General features: G+C 37.6%; 1 protein-coding gene across 2 annotated transcripts in view; it reads left to right on the top strand.

Annotated features, from left to right (window-relative positions):
- asic1b (acid-sensing (proton-gated) ion channel 1b) overlaps positions 1-20,186 on the top strand; it is a 93,045-nt gene that overhangs the window by 47,257 nt on the left and 25,602 nt on the right. For both annotated transcript variants that reach the window (XM_047810251.1, XM_027140757.2), the window contains exons 2-3: positions 2,813-2,963; positions 9,754-9,881. In XM_047810251.1, the coding sequence (XP_047666207.1) occupies positions 2,813-2,963; positions 9,754-9,881 (279 nt within the window). The remainder of the gene's footprint in view (positions 1-2,812; positions 2,964-9,753; positions 9,882-20,186) is intronic.

Genomic DNA, 20,186 nt, shown 5'->3' with positions numbered 1-20,186 from the left:
TATATATTTCTGTTTAGCTGCATTGCGACAGCATTCATTGTACCGACGCTATACAAATACAATTTAATTATCCCTGTATTTCACAAATCAAGCATTTGTTGTGAATACATTTCTAACACTAAGACTGCCTACTTAAATTCAAGTTATGAAACCCAATTTGAAAACATTGTTTAAAATGAACAGATAATGTTTCTGAAACAAATCTAGCTACAGTATTGAATAGGAGGTGCGGAGAGAATATTGTGAGGAGATAGAAACAAACAATAACCTTGTGAGCGAGTTGAAAAAGAAACCGAGCTAAAGAAAGCATTCTAAGGTTGAGGAACTGTCACAGCCATCCTTCACAGAGACCCTGCTGACATTGCTGACATTTCCACCTCTGTTTTTGCCCCCTAGTGTTTGTGTGGGCAAAGAGGGAGGATTCATGTTAAATTTTGGTAAATATATATATATATAACGCTTTTCAATAAAATGCACCATGCACCATGCACCAAATACATACTGTACAGATACAGATTTACACTCTGGGTGTGGAAGAAGACTTGGAAGGCAATTTCAGCACAGCTCAGAGACTCAGAGAGGTTAATAATATGGCAGCTTTTCAGTACACTTTCAGAGACAAATTAACGGAAATGTAACCTGTTCACGTTTCCAGGTTGAAATGATACTCTGTGCATGTTTGTGTGTGTGTGTCTCTCTGTCTCTCTCTCTCTCTCTCTTTCTCTGTCTCGAGTTCACTCATGCTTTCACTCACTCACTCCGTCTACTACACTATTTTGTTCCCTGTCTTTGACCCCTTGTCAATTAATTACTGATTTTCCTGCTAACTCTACTCTGCCTGAACCTCTGCGATAGCCTCTGTCCTGATCCCTGGTAAACAGTACCTTTGCCCCCTCTCACTCCTGACTCGCTTGCATTCCAAAATATTCTGTTCTTATTTACACCGCACGGATTCGGCACATGAAGTCCGATCTCTCTTTAAGCCCAGCTTAAAATCAATATTGAGATTCAATGAAAGCAGCCTTGCATTTCCTCACATCTAATCAGACAGTTTCTCTGAGAAGATTATTCTGAATGAAATTGCACCTCCTGTAGGGATTGGCCTGATGATCTAGTTAAGATATTCATTCATTCATTCATTCATTTATTCATTCATTCACCTAACATTCCTATTAATCCTTTATGAGCAAATTTCAGGGATGTAAAGCAACTCCTTTCCTGAATACGTTAAGAAAAAGCATGCAGATATCCAAGGGAAATAAATAACTTTCTCGATACCGGTGTGAACTTAATCGTTGCTTCACAAAGACTCCCAATTACAAGATACTGCATTTTTCATTTGGTTTTCTGTAATCAAAGGCAATCTCTTGGGGTGGATGAAAAAGATTTTCATTTAAAACTCAACTCTTTTTGGTTCTGGGTTATCTCATAATTTTTTTTGCTATTGCTTAGCAACATAATGTCCCATTCTCTCGTGGGATATTTCTGCAATCATCATTTTCAGTGAAAATGTCTTTTCCATGTTTCCCCAGGGGCTGAGAATTGAGAAGGGTTGGCTGGAGAGTTAAAAATGACTCCTTCTAACTAATTAGAAAACCCCGACTCATGTGAGGATGGAGATGTGTATTCCGTTATGTTCTTCTGAATTGGAAATCTGTGTAGTTTTTTGTTGTTGTTGTTATTTGGTGTTGAAAGACCACATGAAAATGAAGCTATGCAAAGTTAAATTTGATATAAAAAATTACCTCATGGTATTTTTTTATAACTGGCAAGGGACAGGAGTTTTTTTTTTTTTAGTGAAGGATATTTTATATTCAGATCCGGTCTTATTGGCTTGGTACTGTAGTGCTGAAAAATATGTTCTCCCCATACTTCCTTCCAGGCTTCCCATGGGAACTCTGGTTTCATCCGAAGTACAAAGACCTGCGTTGTAGACTGATTAGGATCTCTGAATTGTTCGCAGTGTGTGAAGGGATGTGTGGTTGTGCCCTGTGATGAGTTGGCACCCCATCATGGGTATCCTTCACCTTGTACCCCATGTTTGCTGGGATAGACTCCAAGCTTCCTGTAACCATACAAGAACCATACAACCGTGCAAGAATCCATGCAATATAATTAGAGGGTTAGGGTGTGTGTGTTAGAGATGCACTCAAGAAGGTGCATATCAGTTTGAGTGAAATTTCCTTTCTTTTCTCATAATTTCTCCTGCCCATCATTAGGAATTGTTTCTTACTTATTCCTTATTGTTACTGAAATCCTAGACAGAACGTGCTAAATAAATTTCTACAAAACAAGCAACTTGCAGATGGAAAGGTTGTAGAGATAAAACGGTGTATAAATTTTGACTTGGGTACAGTTTTCATTGATGGTTATATGATGGGGGGTTGAAGTGGGGTGGGGCTTTTTAGTTTTTTTTATTTAATTCAAGACAGAGAACAATGGGAGTGTTTTTCTAGCTGATCTAATGAAATTGATAATAGGAACTTGTTTCACAGATGTTCCACAACATTAGGTACAAAAATAAATGGAACTATAAATATTGCAGTTGTTAACAAATAGAGGAACTAATAAGCTGTTTTTATACATGCCCAAAACAGTGACATGCAGTCTGCATATTTTAAACAGTTTTATGAGACTGATGTGGTGCATTTTGTAAAAAAAAATTTTGTATAAAGAATATATACACTATATATCTATAAGTACATAAGTTTATATACAAGATTTAACAGAATTGTATGGTTTGCTGCAGTAATAATGCCAAATTGCCAAATGTTATATACTGATTTAATGTTCTTGTTTTGTTTCTCTGCAGATTTTCACTCGATACGGCAAATGCTACACGTTCAACTCTGGCCAGGATGGACAGCCACTCCGCATCACCACGAAAGGGGGTATGGGCAACGGCCTGGAACTAATGCTGGACATTCAACAGGATGAGTATCTGCCAGTGTGGGGAGAGACAGGTAAAACACACTCTCACACACTATTGTACACACTCACTGACTCGCATTAGCTTACTGCTGGGCAACAAATGAAACCAGCACATTAAGATGCTAGCAGGGGAGAGAAAAACTGTTAAAGCAGATGGAAGGGAATTGTGTGTATAAATAAATAATATCACAAAAAACAATTAAAGGATGCACGAGTAATACACTGCATCTGCTGTTATATATAACAAGATCAAATCAGGACGAGGTGGTTTCAAACAATATGTTACCACTTGGTAATGAGTTTAAAGTGGTACTCTGAAACTCATGAAAATGATGTTTTCCTGTTTTCCCATTAGTCAGGAAATTATAATAAAATGAATTCTCAAAAGTTACATTTTAACTCCAGTACAATGAATATAGATTTTTTTTTCTCTCTCTTACTTTGATTAGTTCTAAACAAATTTGAGTGCAAATGCATTTTGCCCAGAGCCAATATAAAATTCTGAAAAGATAACAGCTTTATCCATTTCTTTTCCCCAGACATGCATTTCATCCTTCCATCTTGTCTTTGGTAAACTAAATTAATACGTACAATATGATTAGGAGCAGGAACCTGAATGCTGGCTTCCTTCTCGTATTCTGTGTCATGTGGCAGTAAATCACATAGTGATGTCACTGCATGTTGTAGGCCACCTTTGCAATGGTTTCCTCTGTCTCCACTGGAGAAGACAAGCTCTCCTCACATGCAGACGGTGGAATTGAACAAACAAGTCCCATACAGACCCAAACAGGCAGCGAGACAAGTTAATTACACATCAGATGACATGGACGTGGTGAGCTTTCGAGTTTGCCTTTTGCTTTCCATTCAATAGCTTAGTTAGCTAAACTTAAGCTTCTATTGTTGTAATTGAAAGGAAAGCACAGAAACAGATATGGGAGGGACACAGTGACAGTTTAAACAGACAGCCAGAGAAGTGCCTGTCTATCAGACCTGCATTTCCCGAATGATTTCACAAGGCTGCGTGTAACACTGTGTGTCTTTTCATCTGAGATAATATAAAGCACAAATACACAAGGGCAATGGTAGAGTTTATAAAATATCTTTTCAAAGCAGCCTGCGATAAATGTGATATGATTTATTTAATCATTTAATATGATGTGTGCATGATGTAATACAATTTAATTCAATATCATGCAACAAGTGAAGGTCCACACTTAGACTGTCTCCATTACTAGTACTGACAGACAGACAGTGGCCACACCCCCTCACTGGTAATGAAAGGAATCAGAAGTTATTACCTCATTTACGATGTCTGATAGGCATAAAAGCCACACCTCCTTCAATAAGATTAACAGGTACACAGTCAGTGAGAGAGCGACATAAGCCACACCTCTTTCAATGGAACTGACAACCACAGAAGTCACAGAGGTCAAGTTCACATCTCTGAGAAAGACCGGAACAGAGGACACACCTTCACTAAGACTGGCAAGTTCTGAAGCACACATCCTTTACTGGAAATAACAGTCAAAGCCCATGCATTCTTCATTGAGACGTACACAAAGGCCACTCCTCCATCCCTGAGACTGACATACACAAAGGCCACACCTCCCCCACTGAGACTGACATACCCAAAAGCCACACCCCCTTCACAAAGGCCACACCTTCCCCACTGAGACTGACATACCCAAATGGCACACCCCATTCACAAAGGTCACACCTCCCCTACTAAGAATGACAGACACAGAGGTCACACCTGCTTCACTGGGACTGAGGGACTTTTTGTATGGATCAGACATCCACAGCACTCTTACCATATTCACTGTGTTTGAGCCATAGAGGCCACGCCTCCTTAAGTGGGAGTGACCGATTCAGACGATAAACTTTTGCTGGGTTTAATTCTGATCTAAAACATAAGCAAAGGTAATAATGTGCAATTTTGCCTTCTACTATTTCTTATCAGATCTTTAACCAGACACAGCACATCTACAGAAGATATCATTTGCGGTCATATCACTCTTACAAACCGCAATTTTTTTATGTACATAAATTTAAACTCATTAGCAAATTGCTTGTATGATACTAATACTAATGGATATTAAGAGCAAAGATGAAGACTTCTGTTTACGCCACATTTTTATTAACATCTTTTAAAGTTTCATTGACATGGTTCTGCATTTGATTTTGTTAATAAAAACGAAGCAAAATGTCACCCCTCCTGCGATGCACCACAAAGATTTCCCGACATAATTTGGGTCACTCCTAGCTTCCGGCATTTTTCAGCAGTGCTCTACCCATAACGCTGAATGCAGAAGCTCTACACACTGCTGCTCTACAGTAAGTGCTTTTCCACCAGCTATAGACTGATTTAAATGTAGTCAGTACACCAGGCAGGAGTCGGAAGTCATGCAAAAGCTGATTGAATATCGCATTATTAAAAATAAAGACAGACAGGAAACAAAGCCAAAGGAAACAAAACCACAGGAAACAGAAGACTTGGACTAATAATAGAGACGGGATAATTCCAGCTTGCTACCTCACACAGACAATAGTTCCCCCACACAGAGTCCAGCAGAGGGGTATAAGTACACAGATGAATGAGGGGTAATGGGAAACAGGTGGAACTAATTAACTACCGTAGCAACACAGTAATAAGAGCAGGAAGCATTGACCATAAACGGAAAGAGTAGGGACTAATGAGGCAGATGGTGCACAGAGCATCAAGGGTAAACTGACAGGATAGATTTGACGGTGATAAACAAATTGTGTATCGTCAACACTCGAACAGAATATAAAGCTGTTTTTTAGTATTACACTATATAGCCTAAAGGTTTGCAGGCACCTGACCATTACATTTATATTTGCTGTGTTGAAATAATAATGTTCCATATTTAGTTCATCTTTGCTTATATGGTAATCTAGTAAGTAAGTATAGTGCGTGTAGTTCATTCCAGTTCATCTTAAAAGTGTGCAGTTGTCAGCAACTCGGGGATAAAATAAACCCAAATGGAGGATAGCGTAAAATAAACCCAAATGGGGGATAGCGTAAAATAAACGTAATAAAATAACTTTAAAAAAAAAACCACGAATGTGGACACGGACTAGAGACAAGACAACAACAGCAGAGGATTCTGCACTGCTTAAGGCAACGCGGCTCAACTAAATACTAATAACAATTAGAAACATGAGGAACAGGTGTGCAGAGACAGGGAGGAAGAGACAAGGGCGGGGCAGACACATGAGCACAGAAAATCAACAAAAGCACGTGGTCAAAGTCTGGGCTGAGTTCTGACAGCAGTGGGGTTGAGGTCAGAGCTCTGAATTTCTTCTATATCACCATTTCATAGGCTTTGCTTTGTGCACAGGGGCATTGTCATGCTGGAACAGGTTCAGACCCTGTTCTGTGCCATATTCTATAAAATGTATGATATAAATCATCTCTAAATTTGTTTAGTTGAGTAGAAATTTATTATTATTATTTATGGCTAACTGTGGCAGAATGTTTCTACATGAAAAGATCAAATAAATGAAAAGAAAGTTAATATGATGCCATATAACACCTTAGCTCTGTATATAATACCTACAAAATCAGTGAATAACTTTACACTTTGCAGGAATTGTGGTATTTTGCCATGATTCTAAGATTTTTCTTTTTTTTATGCTAACTTCAGCTATTTTTAACATGTGATTTTGAATCTGAATAAATTTTTTTTGTGTAACAAATCCATCTAAAATGAAATATCGAAGCTTATGTATGTATAATATACATTATAATGCTGTTTACACAATTAAAATATACCTGCATTTAACGTTTGTTGATATTTCTGAGCTATGTATATAAGCTGAAAGATTAAATGTTCTTCCCTAAGCTCTGTAGGTCCCTCAGCTCTAACATGTTTTTTTTTTGTTGTTGTTGATTTTTTTGGGACATTTTGCATGCCAGATTTCATTGTTCAGCTGATGAAGCCCTGCTTGGATGTGTGTGTTTAAATACTGGAACTTTTTTTTAATCATAATTACCTGTCAAAAAGAAAGACACAACATTTAAACATCAGTTCGATCCATCATGCTGTTTGAGTAACCCGAGTACGTTGCCATCCCAGTAGTTAATGTAAAATCCATAAATGAAGAATACATTTGAGCTCACAATGCCAGCTAGTATCGATTTATCTACAATCTTAAACGTGTGTTTATTCACATATTCATTACTGAGGTTCCAGTGCATTCACGTTTAGCGATCAGAGCTGCAGTTAAGACTGTATTTTAGTAGACTTCAGTACATGCTCTTAGCTGTGTTTGTCTGCTCTGCTCCTCGGGGTAAATATACAGCAGGCTATAAGACAAGCTAAGAGCTTGGCAGCCTTTCAGCAAAGCAATATGATACATATGATTTAATCAAGGACAGTGTAGACCTAATGTTCAGTAGAGCATTTTATCACCACTTTCCTGATGACCTTTGCCAAAATGCTTCAAAGCGATATTTCCGGAATTTATCTCATCTCGCAGTTTAACCAGACTAAGCACTAACACTGTGGCTTTTTTTCAAGATCTGTAAAATAGTTTATCACAGTATGAGCAGAGTGAGCTTCCGTGCATGTAAAATATAAATTTTTAATCATTTTATTTTTTTCAAACGTCTTACAAACTATTTTTAATTCTCTTCAGAAGTTCGTTTATTTATTCAGTGTGTAAGCTTTAATTGTTCAATCAGCATGAATGAGGATTTATCACATTCGATTACATTTTAATGAAACAATCTACAGATTGTTTTTATAGACATCAGTCCCTACCCTACACCGCTCTTGAATTCTCTGGTCTGATTGGTCAGGGAATGGTTGGTAAATTTTTCTTGTTGGTAATAGCAGGTTTAAATCAAATTTAAAAAGAAAAAAAAAAAAAACTCATCTTGCGCAAAATTAAATGTAACCATAAATGGTGGAAAAAGAGTAGGTTTGTTTATTAGTAAATTTTAAAAAAGTATTCTTTGGCATATTGTTGTGATGTGTTGTGGCTATTTCACACCATCTTATTTTTGATTATTTTCCCATAACAACCAGGACACCCCATCATGTTTTATTCCTCACTTAGTGAGCTAGCCAAAGGCAATGTCAGACAAACGAATGGGATGAAGGTAAGAGAGAACCAAGATTTAGGAGGGGAACATCCTTCTTTGTGTACCTGTTGTGTGAATTATGAGGGTTTTTTTTTTATTACACATTCTAGCATATGCCATTTATATGAAAGAATAGATAATAGTGTTGTTCATCAGTGAAATCAGTAGGGAAAGGAAACAGCTTTTTAGTCATTGATATATTTTACAGCATATAATTCAGTATCTACAGTACAGTTTTACTTAGGAGGAATAACTAAATAAGAGGTATAGGTTTAAACCTGAGGATGTATTTTGTCTTAAGGAAGTCGATTGGTTTTATTTATTTATTTATTTATTTTAATGTACATGTTTATTTACTTATTACTTACTTAATTTACTTATTATGCAAACGAAAGAAACTGGAGTGTACACTGATTAACTGTGTACACTCTGTTAACTGTTAACATATTAACTGTGTTAAATGTGCATCAGAGAAACGATGTACAGTATTATGCTATTTGTTTGATATGGCACTGCAGCCGACTGATCAGGTACACACCGATTGAAGGTTTTGAGGGATATGCGTTTGCTCAGTTTACACAAAAAAGGTGTAGCTTGTCATTTCTTCCTCTATCCTTTCATGTGTCGGTGTATCATTTAAAGCTTTACATACAATGTATATACTGTAGAACATTCAACTATTCATTTTATGAACAAATGTTTGTGTGGTTCTTAAATATCCCATTCCAAAATTTGGCTGTTACTTCCAATCTCTTGGGAAGCATTGGAGTGAGGCTGTGGGGAGTTGTGTTCAATCAGCTAATTCATTCAGACAAGTAAGACTGAAGAATAGTCAGCATTCAAGTTCATCCCAGAAGTTCTTTAAGTTCACTTTTGGCTTTGTGCACAGGGGAATTGTCATTCTGGAACAGGTTTGGGCCTTTTGGTTCCAGTGAAGGGAAAATGTAATTCTTCAGTATACAAAGACATTCTAGAGCTCTCATTGCTGTGGCCCAGGTTTGAAACCTAGGCAGGGCGTTAACCCAGTGACAGAAGGGTTAACTCTTAGTGCCGGTCCCAAGCACGGATAAAAATGGGAGGGTTGCATCAGGAAGGGCATCCAGGAAAAAACACGTGCCAAATCTAATATGCATTGTGGGGTAGCAGCTGAAAGAAAAAAGAAGAAAATAAAAAAACATTCTAGAAAATTGTGCGTTTCTTTATGGCTGTGATTGTCGGATGTTCACATACAGACATTTGGCCATATAGTCTGATTAGACACTCTATTATAAGAATTAAGCATTCAACAGTGCAATGGAAAAATCCTTAGAAAGAACAAGTACATTTGTTTTATGTATTTAAGAAAATGATTGCCTCTGGAACTTTGGCATAACTTACAAAATCTGCACAAAATGTCATATTGTAATAGATTACTAATGTGCGCTGGTGTGGCTCATGGTGTTCTCATGATGTATTTGTAAAGTTTTGCTGTACAATGCCTAGGAATGTAAGAGCTATCAGTGCGGACTATCGTATACCGAGCACGATTCCTGAGTCATATTAAGAAGTCAGTGGTCAGCACACTGTCAGTGATCCAACATTGTAAATCTGACTCAAGTACCTTTTCTGGAGCATTTCCACATCCGTCAGCAGAAACAGGATCCTAAATCATTAATGCCACCACGTATAGAAAATCACCGTATCGTATCTGAATCGGTTCTGTCTCCCTCCAGATGAGACGTCTTTTGAAGCCGGCATCAAAGTGCAGATCCATACTCAGGACGAGCCGCCGTTCATCGATCAGCTGGGATTCGGAGTGGCGCCAGGCTTTCAGACTTTTGTGTCCTGCCAGGAGCAGAGGGTAAGCGACTGCTGCTGTTACAGTCTCTGAATTAATCTCTGCAGATGTGACGGCTAGTGGTAGTCATGCAACAATAATTAAAGGGAATTTTCCAAATTGATTTCAGCACCCTGAAATGACATTGAGAAACTGCTACTGAATGTCATAATGTGTTAATCACCCGAAGATTCAAAAAATCAAATCAAATGTTATTTGTCACATACACATACATACAGGGTACGATATGCAGTGAAATGCTTTATGCAACTGTCCGGTATAAGCATAAACAATATAAAAAAAGGTATAAAAAAAAAGAATAAAATAATTAGAAAGTATAAACTATATAAGAAAACTATATAACCAAAACTATATAAAAATCTGAAATATATGGAGAATATGAAGAAATAATGTATATACATATACAGTACATAAATATACATAAATGTGTATGGATTTTAAAGATAGTCCTTAGAATGTCCAGGTTAAGTATGGTGTGTAAATAGTGTATGGAGTGTATAAAGTGGCACTGTGCAGTCATGGACACTCTTTAATACCAAAGCTATAACACCAGCAAATTTGGAACAATGGAGCTGCTTTGGAGAAATAAACAAATTTCACATATACATTTATAAATTTATCCCTGAGTAAGCCAGAGATGCTGGTGGAGAGAAAAAACTATTTGAGATATTCGGAAGAAACCTTAAGAGGAACCAGACTCAGGAGTGAACACATCATCACCGAATAGTGTGATTATGAATTTTCCTTCTATAACTATGTACTATATAGTCAGATAGTGTGAGCAACATATGAGCAACTTATGAGCATCAAAGTCACTGAGTTCTTTGTAACTTAATCTGAAGCCTATTATGTTAGAGTTATCAACTGTTCAGCGATGGAGACTTGAACTGTGACGATGGAGAGCAGAAGAGTTCAGGACAATTGCAATCCCAAGCTGTTGTAGTAAAACTGTTCATAGCAATTGCAATTGTAAGTCAGTGTTATGATTTCTACAATCCACAGTACTCTCACAGATCTTTAGTGGGCCATCCTAAGCAGCAGCTAGTGCTTTCCAAATGATGAGAACTCCAACCAGACGTAGGAAAGTAAAATCCCAAAAAAAAATCAATATTAGCTCACTGTGTTGTATAATGGAGCTTTCATATTTTGCTGCTGTATTTTTTTTGGGGAGCAGCTGCATGCTTTTTGTAAGAGCGGAACGTCTAAAAGTGAAAAAAGGTCTCCTGTTTTGGAAAAATTCTGATTGACGTCAAATGTATTTTTTAACATCTAATGTCACATGTACTCGTGAGATTCTACCAGCAGAATGCAAATCAATTTATCAGACATTTTTAGTCAGTATAAACAAATGAATTATTTTATGTCTGGGAGTCTGAGATATAATTGAGGACACCATTGGTCTTGAGTTTGAGACATGAGGATAACCTTGAACAATTTTAGTGTTTTTAAATATATATATATATATATATATATATATATATATATATATATATATATATATATATATATATATATATATATATATATATATATATATATATATATATATCTCACCATTTACTTTGAACTTTGAAGAAAAAAGAAGTTCTATTTGTTTTAGTATGCTCGCCAGTGCTTATGACCTAATGAAAAAGCACCCTCTGTTCGTGGCACAATCCCTGCACACCAGAACTCAAACCACCTCCTACAGATGGTGTACCATTGGCCTCATTTTCTGCAGTTTGATTCCTAGTCCCCATGACCGCTATCAGATTATCTCTATTTTTTTTTTTCATGTGAACTATGCTTTGTTTTGGAATAAACTTCCAGTATGAAAGTCTCTGAGACTTGGAAAGCAGAGATCCAAGGACAAGAATGAGTGTCTGAGCTACCAGATTTTAATTAATGGTTGGCCAGCATGCTAGTATTTTGCTTGCCAGTTGATAAATAAATAAATATTGACTAAGATTTTTGACCCAAAAAGAATTAAAATTTGTGGCAGTGCAAAATAATGAACAGTCTTGGAAGCTGTTAAGAAAAAAAAGATTCTTAGAATCTAGAAGTGGCTATATACTCACAGATTTTTAAGCCTGTGGAGAGGAAATGCCACTCTTAATCCTTTCAAAGAGCATGTGAAAGGTGATGCTGATATGTGACCGGTCAGCTCTCTGGCCTTCGTAATTGGAGACGAGTAAAATCTCAACTTGAATCAAATCGATTTCTTTAACGTTCAGCTTACTTTTAACTCTGTTGTTTCATGCAGATCCAATCACAAGTACCTAGTTTCTCTTTCTCTTTTCTCCCTCCTTAATTAGCATGTGTATGCTACTCACATCTCTTTCTTATCATAAACTAGTCTATAAATCTCACAAACAAACACAGCACAGAGGAAGTACTGGCTGATACGGCGATGTTATATGGTTAAACCAATATGAGCGTGTTTACATAGCTATATCGGTTCTGTTCAAACACTCAGCACAGCGTGTGTAGGTGGATATTTTCCACTTGTACGGCTGTTGTGTTTGCCATGCTGTTAGCGAGTTGGCTACAGGCCCTTGTTTTTCGAGACTGGTGAGAGTGTTAGCAGCTTGCATTAAAAGCAGTTTTCTGTGAATTAATGCCCCACCCTGTTCTTCAGTTTCATTCAATTCTAGGTGACTACATTTAGCTGGAGTTCTTCATGTTCAGAAATGCTAATGCACTACACACGCATGTCTCTCTCTCTCTCTCTCTCTCTCTCTCTCTTCTCCAGCACAGACTGACAGAGAAAACTACTGCAAATTAAACAGCGTGTTTTCACTATATGTAATTAGCCCGGTCACTCAGGCTGTCTCTCCCATCTATGACAAGTTGTCTCCCCTGTTTACTCAGACTAAATCGATTCCAGAGCTTTAGCTTTAAAGCTTTCCACATAAACTCAATTCATATTTTTAGTTTTTTAGTCTTGGGCTGATTTGACCTTTTGTTTTTTCCTTCTGTTTGTATGTGTCAGTATTTTCTTTTCTTTTTTTTTTAAATTTGATTCAACAGTCACAATAAACAAGTTGAAAATAAACATTGGTATAGGACATAGACAGGTGTGTATAAAACGGGGGAAAGTAAAAAAATATATACGTGACATTATTACAATCACAGCTTTTCCTTAAGTGACTACGGAAGTAACTCAAAAGTGTATGTCAGATATAAAAAGGCTAATTATTTGATTTGTCAATGTCAAGGTTTCCGTGTTTAAATTAGTTAGTCTTCTTAGTAAAATGAACAGTTTACGAATAGATCTGCTTGATAAATGAGGCCCAGTTTTTGTTCAATAAAATAGGGCATTTATAAAATAAGTTTAATGAATACATTGACCAAGTGGCTTCATAAAAAGAAAATGTTACAGTTCTGGGACACACAGAGAAATAGAAAATTCTCCCAAAACTCTTGGTAAAGTTTTACATATCTGTATACTGAACATAATGTTGTTTAGAGTACTGAAGTTTTGTTTTTTTTTGTCTATTTTATTTAGAAGATTTTGTTTCCTGTATTATCCACAATGCTTTTCGGCAACACTAAAATAACTGAAAACTGTGAGCCTTCTAGTTTCCACATTAGAGCATTCACACAAACTCAGCCTAAAGTCTGGAATGAAACAAGACAGTGTACACGCACTGTACGCTGTATGTAAAAACATGAAACTTCTTTTAAGTGCTTCATTTATTGGTTATAAGTAGATGTGATGATTCATTATTAATAGTCCTGAAAATGACATGAAAGCGCAGTTTGATCCAAATATTTTGCAGAAAGCAAATTTGCATTTCAAAGTATCAATCCGCAGCTCAAAATACTGCTCAAGAACTTGAATGTGGTTTTAAGTCTTGTTTTTACTGGTTCATCATGTGATGTCACACATTAGCAACTCTGAGAAGTCAGAGATGTTGAAATTACCAGCTGGAGAGTCATACTGTACCAACAGATCTTTTTATCTAGAATCTCCATGAACACATCATTTAGCCTTCGATTAATCACTACCTCTAAAGTGGACAGCACTCTAGTCCTTTGGTCTGTCCAGCTTTCTCACCTCTTCATTTGCGCACTCTTTTCAAACAGATCAGCGTATGAAACATTAACTTTCTTGCTAATGCCACCGTCATCTTGCAGATCACTAACTATCCGCGCCGAGTCTCGGCTATAAATCAGCCTAACTGCGTCATAAAACCGAACTGCATTCTGGAACCCTTATTAAAATGACATTGAACATTGCTGGTAAATGGTGAGTGAGACGAGAAGCACTCGCGTATTCATCTTTAGGAGCTAACTCTGATATCTGACTATTATCCGTTAAGTTTGTAACTATTTCAGTTTTTCTCCTATTACATTTTATTGCAACTGCAACTGTGCTAGCAATGTCATCAGCATGTCATCAGCATGTCATCAGCGTGGAAGGCAGCCGCTAACGCCTTACTGGAATAACAAAAATATAACATCAACCCAAGGATTTGCACCAAAATCAACAAAAGCATCATGAATATTTTAACATAAACATGTTTTATGTGTTTCAGGGTGGTTTTGTGACAGCTGCCTGCACATATCTGAAACAACGCTGTATTTTTTTTATGAGTTTCTGCAAAAAATAAGAATTGTCCATGTTTAACCCTTTTTATTAGTACACTGGTGTTCCGTTCAACGGGTGAAATGAAAATCGACTCACAGGACATTTTCACTCCGTACAAAAAAATGAATGCTTTTATGGCATCATTTTTAAGTCTCACTCACTTTCTACCGCTTTATCCGAACTACCTCGGGTCACGGGGAGCCTGTGCCTATCTCAGGCGTCATCGGGCATCAAGGCAGGATGGACCCTGGACGGAGTGCCAACCCATCACAGGGCGCACGCGCGCACACACACACACACACACTACGGACAATTTTTCCCAGAGGTGCCAATCAACTTACCATGCATGTCTTTGGACTGGGGGAGGAAACCGGAGTACCCGGAGTACCCCGAGGCACGGGGCACACACAAGGCGGAGGCGGGAATCGAACCCCGACCCTGGAGGTGTTAGGCGAACGTGCTACCCACTGAGCCACCGTGCCCCCCTTTTTTAAGTCTGATAAAAATCAATAAACTTTGAGTCAGGACAATGTTGGTTTTCAGTGTGAGATGGTTTTTACCTCTGTTGGGATAACGTTACACAGAATTTTAAGTTAGGTAAAACCAGAATATTTATGGAAATTTACAGATTCTTAAAGCCCTATGTGTCATCGTTCATGTGAATCAGTAAGCACCACTGTGGATTATGACACGACAAAGAAATTCAGTGCTGAACACGGAAGCACCAAAACAGGTTCTGCATCTGTAAAAAATAAAAGAAATTAATAAAAACCTCACAATTTAATGTTGGAAAGAATGGAACCTCAGATCATGCTGCTTTTTATATACGCATATATCCATAAAAAAAGGAAAGCTGTCTTTTGTCTTCTTACAAAAACTTCCATGACGCATTTCAGAGAGCAGCCGTTTTGTTAATCTAGCCTCTGTGAAATCTGTGCTAATAATCTCTCCCTTTTCAGAATTACTTTAATAACTATAATATATTTTTAATGAATACATTTTATTATCAAAGAACTTTTTTTTTTGATAAAATAACCTTTAGGCACTTCATCTCTTTCACTCCACTGAGCCAGTCACACGGTCCAGCTGCAAGGGACCATGTAGAGTGACTATTCGATCAACTGAGACTTTCATTAAACATTTTTCATTAAACTTCCTGTTGTCCTGGTTCAAAGACACGTGTAATTTTATTTTTAACCTGTCCTGCTAGCTGTCAGTGTCAAACTGCCAGAGAAGCATTATTGTGCCAATTCGTTTGGCATTTTAATAGACACAGTACTGTACCCTGTTACATGGCATACAAGTCCAAAGCAATAGTGCATTAAATAAACAGAATGATCTACACAACCTGTGTCACTGAACCGTAGAGGCAGTAGAAGTGTAGACTTTTATTTTAAAAGGTGCAGTGGTCGCTCAAGCGGTCCAGGCTCTGTGTTGTTGTTGAGAGGATTGGGGTTCAAGCCCCAGCACTGCCAAGCTGTCACTTTTGGGACCTTCAGCAAGGCTCTTAACCCTCACTGCTCCAGGGCACTGTATCATGTCTTACTCTGTGTTCTGACCCAAACCTCTAAAAGCTGGGATATGCGAAGAAATCATTTTACTGTGCTGTACTGTAGATGTGACAAAATAAAGGCTTCCATTCATCCATCCATCCATCCAGAGTATAAACCAAAGCAGCAACACATACCGTATTTACAGACTATGAGCAAGGTTATGGAAGGCTAAGCAACAAAAACAAGCAACATCAACTGATGCATGACAAAAAGACGCAGAAATATATGAAATACTCCCTAGGTGAGGGTGCCTGGGGAATGGACAAGGAAGCACGGAGGGGCTGATAGATAACGTAGATCAAGCATTGATTTAGCATAAAAATGACAATCTGTATCTTAAATCAGTTTCAGGAGACTAATACAACAAGCAAAGAAAAATGTCTCGGTTAAAGAGGACATCCTTGTGTATATTTTCAAATCTTAAAATAGGGAAGTAGACCCTCTACTTACTGTATATAACAAAGGATTTAGAATGTGTCCACACCGCTTTGTTTTTGTTTTGTTATATTATAGTTAATAATAGCCTCATATTAAAATGGGGCTAATAAAATAATTTTTTATCAATACTTGTATACATATCAGCTACAAAAATATACGAAAACAGGTTTCCACCCTTATTCAGTACTAATTTGAAGCAACACAGCAATTACAGATTTTAATTATCTGGAAGCTTGACCCCGTGCTCTCATTGCTGCGGCCCGGGTTTGATTCCTGGGCAGGGAGCTAACCCAACAACTCTGTGTCGGTCCCATGCCCGGATTAAATGGGAGGGTTGCGTCAGGAATTGCCTAATAAAAAATCGAATATGAAGACCATGTGATCCGCTGTTGCCACACTGAACAGGGGGCAGCTGGGAAAAAAAATCTGGAAAACTTGCCACATCTGGATCTTATTCTGCCTCCACATTTACTGAATCACTTGAGTTTAATCAGGCAGAGTCTCTATTTTTAGGTCTCTCCAGATTTGTCCCATAGACTTTACCCAAAGCCACTGCTGCATTGTATTGGTTATGTTACTGGGCTGGAAGTTGAACCATTTCCACAGTCTGTGGTTTAGGTTTTTCTCCATTGTGCATGTGGTCTCTATATTTTGATCTATTCCCTTTCCACCACCAGCTTCATAGAGGCCCGAGTAATAGAGTGTGCAGAGGCGGCTGTCCTTCTCGAAGGTTTCTCATGTCTCCACAAACTATCTGAATGTACAGTATATTACTGAAAGATGTAAATTTCTGTCAGAATCTTGTCACTTACAGTACTTGCCATCTTTACCTACATGTGCATGTAGGTTTGATTTACATGTTGTGTGCTAGACTTCATACTAGCTTCAACTGCAGATTAGCAAAACAGGTAAACATTACTCCTATAAACCAAACACACTCCTTAGAGGTATTATTCTTAGTAATATCTCTATGAGCAATTAATAAAATGTTGTATATGATGGGATAAGATAACAAATGGTTTGAGGTGTTTAGTTTTTTGGCACCTGAGCGTGAACGGAAACTAATTTCAGGTATTAACTAAAGTAGTAAAGAATTGGAACTGAAAAAACATCAGATCACACATACTTTTGAAATTATTCAAGCCAATTGTTTGTCAATCAGTAAAGTCATACCTGATTAGCATAGAATTGAGGAATTTGTCTGTTTATTGATTCATTCATCTTTGCTCATTTCTTTGTTGAAGATTAAGTCCAAAGCCAATCCTTTTAATACATAGAATAAGGCAAAACAATTCATTCAGGAATATCTGCCGATCCATTGCAATTCACTGTGCTTGCATGCATTTATTTACACCCAGAGGCAAATTAGCAACACCAAGCCAACCAAACACTGGGAGGAAACTAGAGAACACAGAGGAAATATGCGGAATGCTGCACAGACAGTAGCCAGACCTCAGGCTAAAGGCAGGATTCTGGAGCTGTGAGACAGCTACGCTATGATCACACTTCAGATGTTGCGTTGTTTGTTACTTGGTGCTGTCAGTGGGATCGTGGTTCTATCTCACACACTTACATAGAAACTTATCAGTCACTTTACAGCTCGCTAGTGTGAACATAGTACCTGTAGCAAATCTCTAAGAACCTGTTCTGCATATCATGGCAACAAGCCTGACAACACTATATCACGCAATAACAGGAAATAACAGGCAATAACAATGATCTGTGGTTGGTTGATTTATATATGAGTCAGACCACCTCTTTTTGGCAGAGTAGGTGTTTCTTCGAGACACTGAGTGACACAAAAAAAAAACAAGAAGTCAGGCTACATATTTCACAAAGTAACGAGGTCGTATAAAAGCAGAAGGATACAAACTTTTACAAATGGGAAAACCTAAGGAAACAAACAGAAGAAATACAATCGATGTCGTAGAACAAAATAAGAACAAAAGCGGATCATTTTCTTTACACGTAACAAGTTAGTTTCCTTATTTATTTGGATTTCTGATATATTTCTGATATATTTCTAAGCACAGGGGATAGGAGGTAAGTGATGCATCCTCTTCCCATTTCTGATGGTATGAAAATTGCAAGTTTACATTTCAGTATTATTCTGTACTTTTTGGACCAGCGGAGTTGCTCATGTACTGTCAAGTCCTGGCCCTGACCTGGTCCTGAAAATATTTTACACCACAAATAAAGTACAAGACTTACTAGTACGCAGTTCTAAAGTGTACGTTTAGAGCTGTTAATCATAAAAGGAGATGTTAGTATATGGATTTTGGACAGTCATTCATCTGTTAATTTGAAGAGTTAGTGAGATAATAATAATAATAATGCAACTGTTGGTAAGTGATTGTCTCAGGGGTCTAAGCCCATCATCCCTTCCAACCCTAGCAATCCCCCAGTTTTGGACAGGAGATTTACTGATGAAATGTTTATGGGATGTCTTTTCTTTCAGGTTGATTTTCTTTTTCTGTTGTGTAGGAAATTAAATAACACAATACCAGTGCCATGGTTTTATATTAGATGTAAGAATAATACAATGTGCTTGGCTGACTTGTGTTGTGCTGGTGGAATAGAAATCGACTTGTCAGACATTTTCAATCAGTATAAGCAAATTAGTTATTTTATTGACGCAAGTCTAATATAAAATTAGTCAGGAAACTCTTGACATTGGGTGGGAAATGAAACTTGGGTTTTTCCCTCTGTTGTACATCAAATATTAGATGCTTATGAACGAAAATTTTTGGGGAGCAAAAATAGGTTTGATATCACCAATTATTTTGAAGATATAAATATTTGTATGGAAAAAAAACTAACTCTTTAATTTTATTTATTTTTTTTAATTTTCTGTGAATATTTTGCCCTTAGTACAGTGGGTGAAAACAGAAATGCTTATGAAAACCTACAAATCCTTACAACCCTGATTGTTATATGGTTAAGCTGTCAGAGGTATAATCTCTCATCAGGCTTTTGAAACTGCGCAGGTTCTCCGTGTGACTGGGCTTTGTTTTAGATGGTATGGGAATACAGTGATCCCTTGTTTATCGCGATTAATGGGGACCGGAACCTCGCGATAGGTGAAAATCCGCGAAGTAGGATTGGCCTTAAGTTTGACCTTTTCACTGATGGTCATCATCTTCCTCTTCCTCTTGGGCTCAGTAGAGGAAGTTTTCACAGGGGCATTGTAAGGGCTTAACGTAAAGTTAATTTCGAACACAATACGCGAGACACAGTTGACCGCATGAACGAGAGTGGCGAGATACAACAAGGGAAGAAGCTGGGAGAGGATGCCATGATGCGCAGCCAATTAGCTAAGATCTCGTGCCGGGAACCAATCATGTGCCTTGTCTGAGTGCCCGTGGGTATGTACAAAGCCTCTGAGAGAGTTTCTCTCTTTGTCTGGCATCCTGGGAAACCGTTTTAATTTTTATTTTCGATGAATATTTTTGAAAAATCACAGATGCACTGAAACTTGAACCGCGAAGTGGCGAGGGATTACTGTACTGTTGAAATTATTGTTTCAATGATTTAAAGGATAGAATACTTAAGTTTATTTTCCACTCAAATTTTCAGACACTAGATGTTTTGAATGGGGCAAACTGGTTTGAACAGTGAAAATAAGTCGGTTTTTTGGTATTAGGCACCATGATGGCTTTGTGGTTAGCATATTTGCCTCAAACCTTGTGTTTGTATTTTCTCTCCTTGCTTTGGGCGTTTTCTCTGAGTATTCTGGCTTCTTCC

Source organism: Tachysurus fulvidraco, chromosome 2 (genome assembly GCF_022655615.1).
Source record: "Tachysurus fulvidraco isolate hzauxx_2018 chromosome 2, HZAU_PFXX_2.0, whole genome shotgun sequence".
Lineage (NCBI taxonomy): Eukaryota > Metazoa > Chordata > Actinopteri > Siluriformes > Bagridae > Tachysurus > Tachysurus fulvidraco.
The sequence above is the reverse complement of the archived record's forward strand: the minus strand, read 5'-3'. Positions and strand labels throughout refer to the sequence as shown.